At 45.1% G+C, this 18549-nt stretch overlaps 2 protein-coding genes across 2 annotated transcripts; both read right to left on the bottom strand.

Annotated features, from left to right (window-relative positions):
* Positions 1–13100: 13100 nt before the first annotated feature.
* On the bottom strand, positions 13101–13967 carry LOC120843742. Its single transcript, XM_040215194.1, has one exon. It carries the CDS (start codon positions 13965–13967, stop codon positions 13101–13103), a length of 867 nt encoding a protein of 288 aa, XP_040071128.1.
* A 357-nt stretch (positions 13968–14324) lies between these two features.
* Positions 14325–15242, bottom strand: LOC120843743. The gene has a single exon (XM_040215195.1). The coding sequence runs from the start codon at positions 15240–15242 to the stop codon at positions 14325–14327; it is 918 nt and encodes a 305-aa protein (XP_040071129.1).
* Positions 15243–18549: the final 3307 nt, after the last annotated feature.

The raw sequence follows: 18549 nt of genomic DNA, 5'->3' as shown, positions 1-18549 counted from the left end.
ATGAGACGGCACTAGCCATCTCGGGCATTGCCACCCAACGCTCTATGATTCAGCAGCTGATAAGCTCGGCAGAAGAGCGTTGTTCGAAAGCTGCACTTCCTGGTTCCGCGCACGCGAGCAGGCACGGGCGGATAGCGACACTAGCACCAACAGCGGCACCCCTCCCATATCCGACGGCGAAAAATCATTTTAGTCAAAGTTTTTCGCAAACGTTATGTTCAGACAAAAAAAAAAAAAAAAACACTAGAAGGTTACTTTTTACCCCAGGCAATGCACATTCAAATTTCCATCCGTTCCGTCGCTTCTGCCCGTCCATCCGGAATGACAGCGTATTCGGCGCCACCGAGCGGACGCGCCACGAAAAGGAGTTCGGTTTTCAGAGAATCTTGATAGTTGACTGTGATCTAGCGACGCTGGTCTGCCTCTTATGAACTAAAACTATGGCAGCTTCACGTATGCGTGGAACGCTTGATGAGATATATTTGTTAGGAAGTGACGGGCTAAAAAGAAAAGCGCACACAATCGCGCGTATGCGACCGGCAGGATTCATCAAACGATTTTTCGACGAAAACCACACCAGACATCTCTGTTTATCGGCATTTTTACCTACGGTGAAAGTTTCTCTTAATTTCGATATTATTGGTTCTTGTTTAACTGTCATCCTCCAAGGGCATGCTTTCACTAACGACATTACTCATTTCTTTTTCATAAATACCTTTTGTAAAGCCAATGTTGGTTTACAATATATATATATATATATATATATATATATATATATATATATGATCAACAGTATCAGTCCCGTTTTACGACCGCTCTAACTTAGCGTTCCTGTATTAATAAACTTGCTCTCGATTCCTACGAGAAAGAATGCATCTGCAGTAGCGTAATTCACGAATTGATTTGTCTGCAATTAAAGACAGTGTCTATTCCCTGAAGCTAAAGTTGAGCTATGCGAACATTTTGACACGTGTTTTACGCTGCTTCCAATGGCGATGTCTCGGTTGGATAAAGCTCGTTCAGAGAAAACATCTTCCAAATATCTATGCTTGCTATAGCAATTGGGTCATTCCATGCGAAACGTCCCAGATGTTGCGCTCGACCACCTCCAATTTCCAAATTAAAAAAAAAATCATGGCCTTTTGGTCCAATGGACGTAGCCATGCTCTACAATATCTTTGAAGTAAAATATTTTTTGATGACGTGAGCGCGGTTTTAGATTTTAAAAACAGCGTAAAACTGCTACCTGGGTAGTCATCGTTCAATAATTGATGAAAAATCAGTTCTTTAATGAAACACCCAACAATATTTTTTATTAAATTTGCACGGCTTTCGGCTTACAATGTGGTTGGGTCTTGTGCAGTTTTTATTATAAATATATTTTTTTAGAAAACTATTAGTTTTGAAACTTTTTACATTTTTGTTATTTTGTTGACAAATATCTAATTGCTCCCGGAACTTAATAAAACTTTTTACCAGCTGCCCTGCAGGTATATGATCTGCAAAAACATGTCTAAAACCGCTGAATTAAATATCTCGCAGTAAACAAAACAAAAATCCTGAATTTGCAAAAAATAAAAGGCGTTTTAACGCATAAACAGCCGTTTATTTCACCCTGAGGTAGTCCAGGTAAAGTTACAAAATATGGTGGGTTTATAAGGATAATTGATTGCATTTCGATTCTGAAAGTTTAATCAAAATAATTTTTGTTTCAAGCGAGAAAACAACTTTTGAAGTTGAACTCTCGCACCACAACCTGGCGTCGCTCTTGGACGCCTCTTCGCCGCACAGCACGCCACGTGCGACGAGAGCTGACAGGATTAGGTCCAAAGAAAGAACGGAGTTTTCTGCCGCTTACCCTTCTCCGTCTTTCCGGCTGCAAGGGAAGAAACTTTGAATATCGAGTAATAATAGAAGGTGCCGCCAGCGCGTAGCCATAGCAGGCCCGTTGTGCCCTTTATACTCGAGGGCGGGTCGAAACTCGATGCCTAAACGACTAGCGGCGTCAAGCGACGTGGAGTTCTCCGTGCCATGCCAAAGGTCCAAGGGCCACCTCCGATTCCTGAGATAAGTTTAATGGCTCTTCACCGTAATGTTTGTGGTGCCTCTCTAAGATATCTTATGACGAAAAACAAATTTCACGTGGTGATAGCGGTTTTAACTCGTAAAAAAGGAGTGGAACTAGGAGTCATTTAATAATTGATGCAAAGTAAGATTTTCTTACGGAACACTGGAATATTTTTGCCTAAGACCATACGGTATCTGGACTGCTATGTAATAAGGATCATGGCATTTGGTGTGCTCAAAGAAGTTTAAAAAGAAAAAAAGGAATATATGAGCATTTTAGCATATTTATATTTTTGTTACAAACTATCACTTTGTTGCATGCGACTGTAAAAATTCTTATTGACATCGCTGACGGGTGTACTGTACACAAAATAGGTTTCAGGCCGTTCAACCAGATATATTGTAGAAAAAAAAAGAACTAAATTTGTGCTAAATTGCGTTTTGTCGTTTAAAGAGCAGTCAATTCTGCCTTGAGGTGGCCCAAAGAAAAATACGTAGCATGGTGACTTTTACAGAAGAGTTTATTGCCTTTTCTTCTTCAGTGTTTAATTAAAATAATTTTGTTCTAAAGAGGAAAAAAACATTTTGAAGTTGAGGTCTCGCACCGCAATCTGGCGTTGTTTCCTTGCGCCAAAGCGTGCGACGGTGTCACGGTGTGCGCACGCAGGAAGACAGCTGAACCTCGAGTTGTCGAATACATCTTGGTGGGAAGAGGCTTTTTTTCTACTCTTGTTGCTTTATGGATTTTTCTATTTCAACCGTTTTGCGCGGCGGTGTCCTCCTGTGGTCTTCCACTGTCTTGATATCAGCAAATGCTGAGCGCTGCCAGGTAAGAACATCCACTAGTAAGCTAACTGTTTCTTGCGTGCACATCGCTATCACTTTCTCTTGTCGACGTCAGGACAGATGCAGACAGCAACACAAAACCCCGTGGACGGGCAATCTCAAACGACGAGGCGATGTGGTGTTACCGAATGCGCGCCGTTGGAGGCTCACGCCTCGTTTGTGTTTAAATCGGCTTTGAAACGGCAAATTCTTGCGTCGCTGGATAGTTCCATTTTTCACCGCAGTATGCTTCATGGCTAGATTTCGCGGCGATATAAACGCGTATAACTTTTAAGAGCCGTTCACGTCAGCTGATGCCGCCCGTATTAGGCATCGCGTTTCGAGGCGCGCCCTCGGGTTCAAAGGGCACAACGGGCCTGCTATGGCTATGCGCTGGCGGCACCTCCGATTATTACACGATACCCGCCATTTCTTCCCTTGCAGTCAGAAAGACGGACAAGGGGAAGCGGCAGAAAACTCCGTTCTTTCTTTGGAGCTAATCGTGTCAGCTATCGTCGCAGGTGGCGTGCTGTGCGACGAAGAGGCGTTAAGAAGCGACGCCGGGTTGTGGTGCGGGAGTTTACTTCAAAAAATGTTTTCTCGATTTAAACAAAAATTTATTTGATCAAACTTTCAGAATCCATAGACTATCGATTGTTCCTCCAAACCGATTATATTTTTTTATTTTTCTTGGATCACCTCAGGGTGAAATAAATCGCTGTTCATGCGTCAAAACACGCTGTTTTGCAGCTTCACGGTTTTTGTTTACTGAGATATTTAATCAAACAGGTTTAAACATCTTTTTATAGATTATATACATGCAGCGGCAGCCGGTGAAAAGTCATATTAAGTCCCGGGAGAAATTAGATATTTTTTTATAAAATAACAAACATGTCCAAATAAAAATATATCGTTTAAAAAATTTTATTAAACAAAACTGCACAAGCCCAACCACATTGTAAGTCGAAAGCCGTGCAAATTTAAGAAAAAAATATTGTTGGATGTTTCATTAAAAAGCTGATTTTTCATCAATTATTGAGTGATGCCTAGTTTCACGCTGTTTTTAGAAGTTAACACCGTGCTTACGTCATCAAAATTTGTTTTTCGTCAAAACTATTTTAGGGCGCGGCTACGGACATTGCGGAAAAAAGGCCATGAGTTTCCTTTTAGAAGTCGGAGGTGGTCGAGCGCACCATCTGGGACATTTCACATGAGATGACCCAATATCATCTGCGCTGCAATCAGGATGGGTACCGAAAAAAACAATATTTGAAGTTTTAATAATCGCACGTAAGTGTGTCGTGACCACAGTTTTATAGCCACAATCTTAGGGCGTTGAACTTTTGTCGTAGGAACGATAAGGCACCTTTGCTTAATTTGGTGCACTTGACCATCAAAGTCGACGAAGTAATCGATTTGTCAACGAAGATATTACGATTTTTTTTAATTGCACTAAAACACACAAGATGTGCTTACTACTGTGGAGTCCCGTACCCTTGAGGCATGATAGCTGCTGTGATGACGACGATGAGCAAAGGCAAGCCTGTGTAAACAGATAAGAGAAAAAAAAAAAAGAGTCAATACATTGCTTCATCGTTTTGAGTATTCATTGTGTCTCCAAACACTTTGGTACAAACGTAGTTATGACTTTGAAAGAGTAAAGGCTTATCTAATAAAATACTAACATTAATGTAAGCAAGAAGTTCACATACGGGTTGGCCCCTCGCTACAGCCCAATAAAAACGTATTAGTGCCACTGAACAACCTAAGTGACAGTATACGCACGTGACAAGTAGCACGGCAGAGACTCCCTAAAACCCTACAAGACCAGAAATATTACAGCAATAAAAAACGCGCTTCAATGCGGAGGGTATCAACACAGTACATCGCCGAAAGAGCACGTACACGCATTTAGGTGGTGTGGTAAATAAACATATTGCCCAGTAAGTAATTTTGAAGCTTATTCAAAAAGGAAGGTTTTTGTACCAACCCGTGTGTTTGATTTGACAGAGATGTCAACTTAAATTAAATTTAAAAAAGGTGGATACTTTAGTGTTTATGTTTACACTATATGTTTATAGCTTTTATAGTTAATATTATTGGAGTGACCACAGGAAGCTAAGTGAACGTTGATAAGCTGACATTGTCATGCATTCATGCCAGTTTTAGATTGTCATAGATCGATTGCGTCTGTTACTTCAAATTATGGACATTAATGTAGCCAAATACACCTTAAGCACTCTGCGGATACTAATTTCGATACACTTAAGTGGCTGTCCGCCACGGACTTTGTAGACGCGCACAAATAGAATCTACAAGTATCGTGCGCTTGTATCAGAGCGAAAAGAAAAAAAAAAAAAAAACGAAAACAGATCGAACGTTTTCATCGTTTGTCCAGCAAGTGCGTGAGTAGGCGGCCATCTACTAACTCAAGCGATAAAGGTGTTTTCTTGCTACACAAGCTGTCATTAGCAGATGAAAATAGACAAGTGGCTAGCTACGCATCATCTGCTTATGAAATATTAAAAAGCAGAATCCCTCGCTGTAAATTGAACACCGCGGCGAACTGATATCGGAGAACTAAGATAGCTTTCTAAGCTTGCTGATACGATGTAGAGGGGTGTATTAGGGGATGAGTTTCGCTTCAATGTGGAGTATAACAGCTCGAACTCGCTGCAGGTGACAAAATTACAGTCGCTTTGGGCTGAAAAAAGCAAGAGAAGTCTTGTAGAATTGAGAGACTGCGTTGTCTGTCTATTTTATTTATATTCCCCCTCTCACGGTTCACACGTACATCGTCTCTTGAAATGGGACCGTCTGCTAAGCAATTAGCAAAACCTAGAACCCTACTTTTTTTTAGAAATCTGACGTAAATTTACTGCCGTACACTAGCTGACATCCAAACATCCGCCATGTGTATCAAGGAGCCTTTGGGAAAAGCACGTCAAAGGACGCGTGACCTCTTTAACCATCCGTTTGTACGTGTCAAGTCCTTTCATGTTTTTTATCTTTGCTTTTTTCTTTTTTCTCTTTTTTTCTTGCTTTTTTGCTTCTTTTCTCCTCTTTTACTTCTGTCTTAGTTTATATACATTTTTACAGGCAATGCCTGGGAGGAAGGCATCGATAAAAGGCATTTCGGCCTGACGGTGTCCCTAATCCCATGCAGTTCACAGCATATAAGCAGGACTGTTTGTTTTACTAAGAGCTATGAAACTGAATCTGTAAGGTCCTTAAGCACCAAAATATCGTATTCAAACCTTGGCAGGCGCTCCAGCTTAAATAATTGTAAAGCGTGGGCTGTAGCAGTCTATGCGGGTCGTCACAGTAATCGTTCCATTTCCGCACAACGAGCAACACTTAACTATTTACATGCACCGTTAAGAATAATACATCGACAGTTGAAAGCTTACAAGGCCAAAACGTTCACTCGTTTACGTTCATCGTCGTCGTTCTTCTTTTCCTTTCTCTGTTTGCTCTTTCGTACCCACGTGCCGGGGCATCTTAGCAGACTTCTTTCTTTTCTGCTTGTACTTCCTGTTCATCTAACGCCAACAGAGGTTTATCCGACGTTAGTTGCAACATGGGCAATAGGCTACTCCGCTAAATCCGCCACCGAGCGTGTCTCCTTCTGGGAACCCTTGGGCCAGCAGAGGAACGCGTATGAATTTAGCTTCCCGCTGAATTCCGCAATGCATAACGTGTCATTACGGCGCAATGAGGATCTTCGAGTTTTGGAATAAGTCTATTGTAAAGTAAGTTGGCACGGCAGCACCGGAGCCATGCGGACTCAACTGAATCTGTTCCCCTTGTTGGTGTAGATTAATTTGGGCGTTTTCCGCCAAACACATCGATCATGACTATGTCAATTACAGACAAGCGACCGAGGAAAGCCTATTGGCGGTGTGTGCGATCGAAGGTGTCACTGTGGTCGGCCTTCCACGATTGGCCGAATGCTGACTATGACGCCAGCAAAGGTTTCCTCACCGACAGAAGTGAAAGTAATGCAAGAACTTCAATTTCGACGGTGTCGCAGTATTGATTTTAGAGCGCTATGATTTCAAGCTTGCACCTTGCACATTTCAAACACCATCAACCTTGCTATTCGAAAGGTAATGACGTCACAAGAGGGAACCACAGGAAAGCACCATAGAAACATCTCGCCGCTAATGGCATTGCAACCAGGTTTTGCGGGAGGTTTCTACCGGCAAAGGGACCTATATGGGGTATTGACTGAACGTCATATTTGAGGGTGATGTTTAGAGGGCATACTCAGAGTGAGCTTCCATTAAGAGGTGGCTAAGACCGGCAATCTTGATGGCGCGGAATGCACGTTGTAAATAAACTGTGGAAGCTTGTCGTCAGCAAGAGCTCCGCAGCCGCGAACCTTGCTATGGCCGCCAGTCAATGCTCCCTATTTTTGACAAGACAAATTGCAAAAAGTGCCAGTGAGATGAACTACAAATAAGATATATGACATAGATCCTTTATTAACAACACGGCTACCTAGCAACCTACCACGAAATTGAGAAACTGTTATACCTACATTTTGTCTCAACTGTGCGTACACGAACGACTGTCGCATTAAAAATAAAACAACGCGCGACTCTGTATTGTGAGAAATGCGGTGCGCCGGAAAGAGTCAGACACATTTTACTCACGTGTCAAGCATATGAAAATGAACGCAACGCCTACAAGAACTCCACGGACGCTCTGGACTGTAGGCCTTCTGATCTACCAAAAACTTCTCAAACCTTAGCGCAAAAAAAAAAAAAAAGACATCGAGCAGCTTTAAAAGCCTTCTTTCAATTCCTCTCGAACATTGACTTGATGGCAGTCCTATAAATATTTTTATGACCTTTTTCCCATTTCTCATTCTGAAACTAGACAATCATAAAAAAGTATATATTTTAACACTTCATCTCATTATCATTTACCCTTTGTTGATCGTCTTTATGTCCCATGTCCCCTTCTATTTCCGCCCCAGGTCCCCTACTCTAAGCCCAAAGCCTAGACTCTCTGTTTTAATAAAGGCATTCTCTTTCTCTCTCTCTCTCCCTCCCTATCTCTGGCCGGCGAAAGAATCTTCAAGCTCTTCTCAAGAAACTGTGGCGCCAGGATGGCCTCCCGCAGTGTCATCCTGAACTACAGGGGCGTTGACCCCTGTGCCTCGCGACGTTCTGTTCAGTGAGCAAGGTAGCACCGGAGTCATGCGCACTTAACTAAACCCGCTTCTCCTTTTGGTGCAGATTCTGGCGTTTTCCTCCAACACCATCGATCGTGGCTTGAGTAAGTATGGTCAAGAGACAGAGGAAAACCCAGAGCAATGCAAGACGGTCTTACCGGAGTTTTCTCTCGGCAACTATTCCTGGTCGGCGGAAAAATGCACACGCTCTTTTAAGAAACCGTGGCTTCAAGCTTGCCTCACGCGCTACCATCGTCTACAGATGCAATTTTAATAGACGACGGTGTTCGAGAGCAGTCTCAATAAACAAGTTGCGAAATCTACCTCCTTATCGATGATGCTCGCAACGACAGTAGTTTGGTAAAATGAACAGAATCTTTTGCAGTATACCTTGGATTGAAACTAAATGTGGACAGTGATAACTAAACTGGAGGTAACAATAGTAAAAACGCGGTTGAATAACGGCGTCGCTCTTGCTGCCCAGAGATTTTGCTTACGCGTCGTCTGCTTTCATTCGCTGGTCGGCTACACCTTCTCACACTGCTCCCGACGTCATTTATCAATACGTGCGCCAAACGCGCCCCGCCCCTCGAGTCGATCACCTATGACGCCATGGGCCGTTGACCCTGGCAAGTTTTTTTCTTTACTTATTTTTTTCTTTTCAGAAAAGGAGTTTTGCTTTGAAATGTTACAAGGTAAACCCAACTGTGAAATACGCCTTTGACGAAAATTTTAGATAGCTACTTGCTGGCGCCGATTTTTACGTCTTATTTTAGATCCAGCCTCGGTATTTTATTTCATACACCCTATATCTCAAATGCCCGAACGCCTACGGCGCTGAAGAGAATTATGCAAAAAAATGTATGCCTTGGGTCTCTTGACCGTTGTGACTAGAAATGTCAAAAGAAAAAAAACCTGTTGAACTGGAAATAAATACTGGCTCTTTTATGAGTCTAGACTAAAAAAAAAAAAAAACGGATTGCCTCACCGATGTTTAAAACGCAGCCCAACAGTCAAAACCTAATACATGAAGATACTTTATGCCGAATTTTACGTATGCAGAAACGAACGAACACAGCGAAAATATAGGAACATGTTGAAAAATAGTGTGCTCACGAGGGTTTTAAAAAATTCGGATCGTGACCTATTTTCCTAATCTTGAGTTATTTTCCGATCACTTCGAGGAATTAGTTTTAGATACCTTGTTCATGCGAATTATGAACGAAACCCTCTGGGCGAATCAAAATACATTTCTTCAGCGCGTCCCTTCTACGTTTGTTGTTTACCTCCTAGCTTTATACGTCGGAACGGTGGTATTTGATTTTTCTGACTTTCTTGAACTTTCTATAATAACATCTCGTGTGTCCTGCATGCTAACGTTGCTTGCAGAAGTATGCAGGATTGTATAAACCTTACACATAACTTTTAGGGGAGCAAACTTCTACTGAATAGCATTACTCTTTATTTATATAAGTGTTCAGTGACCCTATGATGGACATGCTCAGATAAATAGTGGTACCCCTTCGTAAGCCAGTCAGAACTTTACTTAGCTTTATGTTGTGAGAGCTTTATTTATTTTCCTTCTCATTACACTGTTGCACATATAAGCTCTCTATTTCGTCGACTGATGACTTTGTCGGTGACCTTGTGAGGTCGATTCGTGAAAGACAGGACAACCGACTTCGTTGGGAACCTTCGTTTTTACTGACCTAATGGCTCTCCTCGCGCCAGCCCCTGCCCCTCATCCTCTTCTTCATTGTAAGCGGACAAGAGTCTTATGTCAGTCCCTGTTCAGTTACAATTATTTTACATATATCCTCCCCGCCCCCACAACGCGAGGAAAATACATTGAAGTTCAAATGGCTTCCAATGGGTACAACAGTTGTACTGGTCTTCGTGTCACTGAACCGGATGGTAGTTTTATGGTACATGCCCTCACATTTCCGTCTCTTCCAGATAGTACATCAATGACACGAACCAAGGTCCACAGATGTCTCGGGGCAATGTCGTCGTGCAGGAGTGCCACGTCTCCGATTTTCGGTGGTCGGCTGTTAAGAGGCGTTGCTAGGTGTGCTGATCGAAGCTCTAGGAGGTATTCTTTTTCCCAGCGTACCCAGAAATTGTTCATGAGCTTCTGTCGATATTGCCACCGTCGTGAAAGCGCATCTCTTGAGGACGCGACTGGGTGTGGCGGCTCCGTCTCTGGCAGGGTTGTCAATCGTCGTCCGATGAGTAAGTGAGCCGGAGTTAAGGCTGTTGGTTCGCTGTTATCTGCGTGTAAGTAGGTCAAGGGTCTAGAGTTGATTGCTGGTTCGATGTCGGTCAGTACGGTAGTTAGCTCTTCAAAAGACAGACTTTGTCGTCCCAGAACTTTCCTCATGCACGTTTTCACCGATCGCACCATTCTTTCCCACCAGCCGCCCCACCAGGCGGCCCGCTCTACGATGAACTTCCACGTTATTCGGTGGGTACTGCAGAAGTCTTGTGATCCGGTACTGCGAATAGCCTCCCATAGAGCTTTCAGATCCTTCGCTGCTCTTTTAAATGTTAATGCGTTGTCGCTATAAATTGTGGTCGGAATTCCTCTTGTAGCCGCGAATCTCCTCAAAGCCAAGAGAAACAATGCAGTGGTCGTAGAGGATACTAACTCGAGGTGTATTGCACGAGTAGTCGCACAAGTGAAGAGAGCAATGTACGTTTTAGCACATTGTCCCTTTGAGCTGGCGAATAACGGCCCCGCGAAGTCGACTCCTACAACCTGGAATGGGTGTCCCTCTTCCACCCTGTCCCGTGGTAGTGGAGCTACTGGAGCCGTGGCTGGCTTTGCGCTGAACCGCCGACAGGTCCGGCACTGAGCGAGGATCTTCTTCACAATTCTTCGTGCTCCTGGCAGCCAAAATCTTTCACGTAGTTCTGTCAATGTGGCCTGCAGGCCTCCGTGTACTGTTCTGAGGTGTGTTGCAGTGACCAGCAGCTTAGTGTACGGGTGGTCTCCCGATAAAAGGATAGGGTGTCTTACGTCTTTCGTCAAGGTAGCTTGATGAAGTCTGCCTTGTATGCGCATGATTCCGGTTTCATCAAGAAACGGCTGTAGATCACTTATTTTAGATCTTGTAGCAATTCTCCCAGTTTGTATTATCTCTTGTATCTCCTTATCGAAGCATTCCTTTTGAGTGTGTTTAATCCAGAAAAGTTCCGCATCCGTAATTTCTTGTGTAGTCAATGGTAACTCAGCTGACCCATTATTCTGGCGGCAATTGTGCACAAATCTTTTAACCCAAGCAGTTACCCGCAACATCTTGGTGTAGCTGCTGAAATTTTCAATCGCCAAAAGCGCAGCTTGTTCATGTACAACAGTCAGCAGCGTTTCGGTTCGCTGCTGTCTCTCCCCATCAATGTCTTCAAGGTTCTCTACGGGTGTACTAACTGGCCAGTTTCGCTGTTCGAGGGCAAGCCATTCCGGCCCTGACCACCATACCTGTTGGGTCTCTAGCTGTACTACAGTCTTTCCTCTAGTGAGAGCGTCGGCTGGGTTCTCGTAACCTGGGCAGTGGTGCCAACTGGACGGATCACTGAGTTCTTGTATTTCTGTCACCCTATTGCACACAAAAGGTTGCCACTCGGTTGCCAATCCCTTAATCTAGCCAAGTGTTATAGTAGAGTCTGTCCAGTACCATATTGTAACGGTGTGGCCCAACAATTAGCTACGAAGATATGTAGCAATGCGTGCTCCCAATAGCGCTCCCATCAGTTCTAACCGTGGAAGGGTTAGTGTCTTCAGTGGAGCAACTCTAGCCTTGGAAAATATCAGATTCACGCTGACTTCTCCTTTCTTGTTCACTGCACGGAGATATGCGCAGGTACCATACGCCAGAGGGCTAGCGTCGGTGAAGATGTGAATCTCCAGCTCGCTTTCACCTTCGACACCCAGCAGATATCTCGGCGTCGTGATTTGTGGTAATTCCGTTAAATCGGCGCACCAGGATTTCCACTCTTGCAAAAGAGCCTCTGTCAGAACCTCATCCCATCCAAGTCCGCATTGCCATATACGTTGAAATAAAATTTTCACTCTTATAACATACGGCGACAGGAAACCGAGGGGATCGAAGATCCTAGCCGAGGCCTTGAGTACGGAGCGCTTTGTGTTCAGATTTGTAGAAAGTATCTCCAAGAGATGATCAGCAGAGAACTTGAAATGATCCGCGTTTTTATCCCACACCAATCCCAATATCTTGGTGACCTCGGGGGACTTAAATGGCTTATTTTCGAATGAATGATCGACGTTATCCGCTCTTTGATCAAAGAGTTCCTGGAGTTGAGAAGAATTGGTGTTCCACTTTTGCAGTTCCATGCCTGCTTCCCTGAGTAAAGTGAGTGCTCCGTCAGCGAGTCGCTGTGTTTCCTTAATGTTCGCTGCTCCAGTTAGCAGGTCGTCCACGTAAAAGGATCGGAGTAAAATAGTTGCGATGTCGTTGTTGGGTCCACCCACGTTTTGCAAGTGGTGCTGTATCGTAGCCCCGAGTAGGAAGGGACTGGAAGTTGTTCCAAAAGGAACCCTCGTCATGCGCCACTCCTTCGTGTTTGGCAGTGGCTCGTTGGGTTTGGGTGTATTTTCAAACCAAAGAAACCGGAGAGCGTCCCTGTCACGCTCCGAGATGACTATTTGTAAAAACGCCTTTTGAATATCTGCAGTGATGGCCACCTTCTGCATTCGAAATCTGAGTAGGACGGGCAAAAGCTCCGTGTTGATCGTTGGACCCTTTTCAAGGTGATCATTGAGAGATCCGGTGTTTGCTGCATGGGAAGATGCGTCGAATACTACTCTAAGTCTAGTTGACTCCGAGTTAACTCGAATTACTGCTCGGTGAGGCATGTAATAAACGTGCCTGTAGGTTGATGCATTTAATTCTACCTCTTCGGCGTGTCCATCTTTAAAGTAACTACGTATTGCTTTGTCATACTGGGCGATAGAGCCATCTTGTGAGAGACGGCGTACAAGACTTCGGAGTCTGGTTTTGGCAATCATTTAATTATCTCCAAGGGTCGTTTTTGTCTCCTTCCACGGCAACGCGACCTCGTACCGACCGTTCTTTTGTCGGATGTTTTCCTTGAATTGCTCAAACACCTTTTCTTCCTGTTGTTTCTTATCCATAGGTTCATCCACGATTCCAATGGTCTCCAGTTCCCAGAAATGTTTTAACGCTGCATCATCTTCTTCGTCAGCCCCTCCCACGCTCAACACGCACACCATCAAATTTGTGGTATTATCTGAGAAGACATTCACTGTGCTCGTTGGACCCTGAAAGGTCCATCCCAAAGTCGTTGCGATGGCTACTAGCCCGGTGTTGCAAGGTGAGCGGCGCGTCTCGCCGGTCAACGATTTCCACATTTGGTCCGCTCCAATTAAAAGGCTTATGCCCGCTTCCACTTGAGTCGATGGAAACATCAACTTGTCGGCGATGTCTCCTGGGATAGTCTTGAGAAATGTGTGCTCTACTGGAGTTTCTATGATGTTTTGACAGATGAAAGGCACGACGACTGCTTCTAAGACATGATCCGCTGTCTTATATTGGCCCCTAATATGGATTCTAACTACGGTGAACTTCTGCCTACACCTGTTTGAGTCACTGCAAGCAAAGGTGTTGAGTTGCATGATACGTTCCCCGACAACCTTCAAATTAAGCTTCCTAGCCAAGTCTTCCCTGATGAAAGTCTTTTGGCTCCCTCCGTCGATAATGCCGCGGATGTAAGCTTGGTTCAGGCCGGTTCCAACCCAGCTTCGGAACGTTTGTAATAGGACGCTCGGAGTCTGTTCTGTCGGGGTACTACCGGCGGTAAGAACGTTGGCAGTCTCCTGAACAGTTGATAAAGCTTCCCACGCCGGGTTACACATTGAGGTGACATGTCTTCCCCTGCATCCGGTACATCTCTGTTGACTACGGCAATCCCTTGATCGGTGACCTCGCTTCGTGCAACGAAAGCATCTCATGTCTTGCGCTAGCATTTTCTTTTTCTCATCTAGTGTGATATCCGATGGACAATCACCGGTACGGTGAGTTCGGTAGTTGCAAAAGAAGCAGGTGTTGTCTGTTCCGCTAGTGTGCAACACCAACGTTGATGGTGGATTGGCGCCTTGCCTCTGATTTTGCGCCACTGTCGGCACGGTTGTCGGCCTTCGCTCGAGTGGCGATGACTGTTCTCTGCTCTCTATCTCCACGCGCATAAAACGCAAGAGTTTATCCAACTCCTCTTATGAATCTGTTGGCGAAGGCGAGACGTCGTCTAACGGTTGTCTATCGTCAGTCGTTCGGGCTCTTTCTCTCCCGTTGATTGGAACTCCAAGCCCTATCCCGTATCTTTTGAGTCGATGGTACTCCACCACTATATCGGTCGGGAGGTTGGACAGGAGTACGTCCACCATCATAGTAGAATACGTTGCACTCGAAACGCCTAGGGCACGCAAGCCACGAATGTTGGTCTGGACGTGGTCGTAAATATTCCTTAGTCCTCGTACATCTCGATCTGACTTCACCGTTGGTAGGCTTCGCAGTCTTTCGAGGTACTCACGCTGAATGCGTTGCTTGTTCCCGAAGCGTTCGGACAGTATTTCTATGGCGTCCCTGTAGCACTCTGCCGTTGCTTGTAACCCGAAGATAGCACTGGCAGCTGGCCCACTCAGAAGGGAGCGTAGATATTGGAATTTGTCTCCCTCCGTGAGTCTGGTGTTACGGTGAACGGCAGTTTGGAATTGCTCCCAGAAGGGCTGCCAGAGGGTAAGCTCACCTTGATACTGCAGTAGTTGTAGTTTAGGGAGTTTCACGCCCGTGGCCTGGGGTATGACTCTGTCACCGTCGTCTCCCACCTGGTAAATGGCTGGTGCTGCCGGTTGACGCTCGATTTTGTTGCGTACCTCACTGAGGGCTCTTGCTACTTGATCTTCGTAGTCTGCCACAGCAACATAGTCCGCTTCGAGGTCGGCATCGGTGATCAGCGGCTCAATCTCTTCGTTGACCTTGCGGAGTTCCTCGTTGCTGGCGATCAGCCTGTCTCGTAGGTTCTTCAGGGAGTTGATGTCAAGGGTTGTTGACTGGAGCGCAGTCGTGATATCGGCAATTATCTTCGTGTTCTGGCTCCGTCGAACCCTCCGCTTCGTCTTCAGCCGATTCATCCTGATGTTGATTCCTCACTTCCAAAGGTCCCGGGTTTCTTGCACCATTAATTGTGGCACATATAAGCTCTCTATTTCGTCGACTGATGACTTTGTCGGTGACTTTGTGAGGTCGATTCGTGAAAGACAGGACAACCGACTTCGTTGGGAACCTTCGTTTTTACTGACCTAATGGCTCCCCTCGCGCCAGCCCCTGCCCCTCATCCTCTTCTTCATTGTAAGCGGACAAGAGTCTTATGTCAGTCCCTGTTCAGTTACAATTATTTTACATACACGTCAAGTTTTCTTTGTGAGTGTTTGAGATCTTTTCACGCATTGTAAGGCTTGAACCACTCGTGTACTTTGACCTGAAGGGACGATGAACGAGTTATTTATTCAAGCGATGTATGTTATTGCAATACATTAGATAACAACGTACGTTTCTTCAAAACGTTAAGGCATAATGGAAGTCTCTGAATTTGATCTGTTTTTTCAAAATATAATCAAGGAGGAATACTTTTTGCAAGTTAATACTTAAGTAAAGAAGTTGTAACATTGCCCTGTATGTAAAAACCGATTATAACTACAGAAGCAAATGACGAAGTAACTAAATATTAGCATATGTTTCTCCTAAAGTACAATCTCCTGCAATATGAAGGACCCACTGGGAGCGCCTGGTCAAGAGAGCGGCGGATGGGGTGCTGCACGCGCTCCAGGCGTTTCCATTGCACCTCAAGGTGAGGACACTTACCCGGCGCCCAACCGAACCGGACCGAGTTTAGTAGTTTTGGGCTTCGGCTTAGCGGAAGAGCGCGCTTCGTCCGTGCCAGGCCTTTAGTCAGGCCAAGAGATGTGGTAACCAAGGCTCGAAATCAGCATAGTAATCACGTTTTCTTATGGGTTGTTTCAGATAACTGTCAGAACAGACACTGTAAAAAAAACATATTACAGTTATACATGAGTTGTATATTTAAATGATAAACAGCGTTGAAGAGTGCATTCGATCGTAGGAAAGATGGCACGAATCTCGCACTTTAAGGCAAAATAATCGCCTTGGCTCAGGCCTGTCTCTCTCAAGCAGCAATTGTGACGTTAGTAGGACATAACCGTCGCATGACGCAGACGAACTGCTCTTCACCGCCAAATTTTAGCTCCCCCCCCCCTTTGAGATCCCCCCTCTGGGCAGAATGGGATCGCCCGGACCCAGCCAGTCATCGTCTCGTCCACGCGCCCCCAGTGGGTCTTTCGTATTGCAGGAGACTGTAAACACTTATTAGGGTGAGGCAGTGTAAAATGAGAAAAATTCAAATCAATGACTTTTAGCTTTGCGAATGAATTGAAAAATCGTATGAATTTGCTTGACGACTTTGCATTGCGGTCAGTAAAGATGATTAGGTTCGAGCTAGTAGAAGAACAAGATATTGATTGAGAATAAAGAGTCAGAAATGTTTTGTTTTGTCCCGACACCCAGTGCAAAACGAGGCACCTAGTGTGAAAAAAAAATGAGAAATCCCGGCCAAAATAAAATATATTTCAGTTATTGCGCTCGGAAGATTTGAAGTATACTCCCTGGGCCCCTACGCAACCTTCAGGAGCCCACACTTTGAACGTCGTACATTGGATTCACACAGAACAAAGAGCTCCTTTGCTTCTTTTTTTTTTCGTTTTGCAGGCGCGCGTGCACGCCGCTTTTAGTTTACCGGCTTATTTAGCGAATGAAGAGTCTGCAGTCCATATGCATCAAGTAGAAGACTCTCCCTTTTTGGTTTATTTGTTTCACAGTATGTATAAACTATCCTTCAGACATCCTCGTACGCGAGCACAAAAAGGGGACCTCCACACACAATGTGCTAGAGGAGTGGTTTTTCTTGCTGATCGGAAATAATTTCACGATTTGACGATAACTAAATTTTGTAAAGCACTTTCTTTTTACATTCGTTGTGTTTCCTCACACACTTTCAAGTGGATCCTTAGGTATTCCGAAGGCTTTGGCTGCAGCACGAATAGACTGACGCTTGCTGAATCCTACCTTCATATGCTGTCTTGATGTTACTTTCGTGTCATGAAGCCCTGGATGATTTGCTTTTTGAACGTCGAAACCCTTCTACGCAATAAAAAAAAGTCATTGCTCGGGAGTTGGAACGAAACACTGAACTGGGCAAAAAACATGAAAGGCGTTTACAATTCCCTGTAATGCCGAATTATGGCGCAGCTCTTGAAAAGGAAGAGCGGAGGATACGGAAAGGAAGGTATGCCACTCCTCCTCTTCCTCCCCTCCTCCTCCTCCTCTCCTCCTCCCCATTCCTCCCTCCCCTCTCGTGACGTCACTCGTGACCCTCGGGACGTCACTCGTGAAGGCCTTGTGAAGGTCGTGACCTTCGTCGTGAGATTCACGAGTTACCTTCGTGATGTCGCTCGTGACCCTCGTGACGTCACGTGTGACGTCATTGTGGGAAACGTCCCATAATGCAACGCCCCGTTACGGCGACGCCACTCAAGCCGCAAATGGGCCCCTAAGAGTTGCGCTCTAATAAGTTTACGCTTCTAGATAGTGGGATTATTTGAACGATTTTATTGTCACAACAATAGAAGCCTTGAGCAATAACATTTCATCAGCACTTAGCTAATAAAACTGACAGCTAACATAAAATCTTTTTGAGGGGCAGTAGCTGTTCTAAGCTCAGCTGTACGCCTCCAGAGGGACGCAAGTCCAGTATTTCACCTCATTTTAGCGGCTCGTGGAACCACGAACCGGCATGCACAATTCGGCGTCCACAATATTACTGTGGGTCCTACGTCGGCTATGCGAGGGCAAAGTTGGCGTAGTTGAGCCGAAAGTGTGGGCTTGCCCACTTCGGCTGCCCACCCAAAAACCTTGTCGGTCCCATTTCAGCTACGCGAGGTCATGTCCAACTTGCGATATCCCTGAAATACCTACATGGGGCTTACCTCGATGATTTGGGGTCAGAGTTGACGAAAAGGTGCGCTCCACAGGGGCAAGTTTTGCACATGCGGAACTCAGGCTGCCCGTGCAATACCGCCGTGAATTCCACCCCAGCTATGCGGGGGTAAAATTGGCGTAGGTGTGAGCTCCACCGTGGCAAAGCGCGTACATGCCCAACCTGGGCTGTCGGTGCAATGCCTCTTGTGCGTTTAAAGCTCTCTCTATATCCGCCGACTTTGATAGCGGCGCGGAGGTCCTTTACCGAAAGAGTGGAAGACCAACTTCAACGGGAAAACGTTTAATACACTGACTCGTCAGCTTTCGCTAGCTCTATCTCATCAAGCCCCTTTTTCTTCTAGGGGAAATCACAATCCTCTGCAGTTG

This window comes from Ixodes scapularis, unplaced genomic scaffold (genome assembly GCF_016920785.2).
Source record: "Ixodes scapularis isolate PalLabHiFi unplaced genomic scaffold, ASM1692078v2 PGA_scaffold5__190_contigs__length_132052651, whole genome shotgun sequence".
NCBI classification, from domain to species: domain Eukaryota; kingdom Metazoa; phylum Arthropoda; class Arachnida; order Ixodida; family Ixodidae; genus Ixodes; species Ixodes scapularis.
This window is presented reverse-complemented; position numbering and strand designations above follow the sequence as displayed.

Excerpts from the sequence above, each read along its gene's own strand:
- LOC120843742 (XM_040215194.1), bottom strand. The coding sequence starts at position 13,967 with ATGTGTAACCCGGCGTGGGAAGCTTTATCAACTGTTCAGGAGACTGCC.
- LOC120843743 (XM_040215195.1), bottom strand. The coding sequence starts at position 15,242 with ATGAATCGGCTGAAGACGAAGCGGAGGGTTCGACGGAGCCAGAACACG.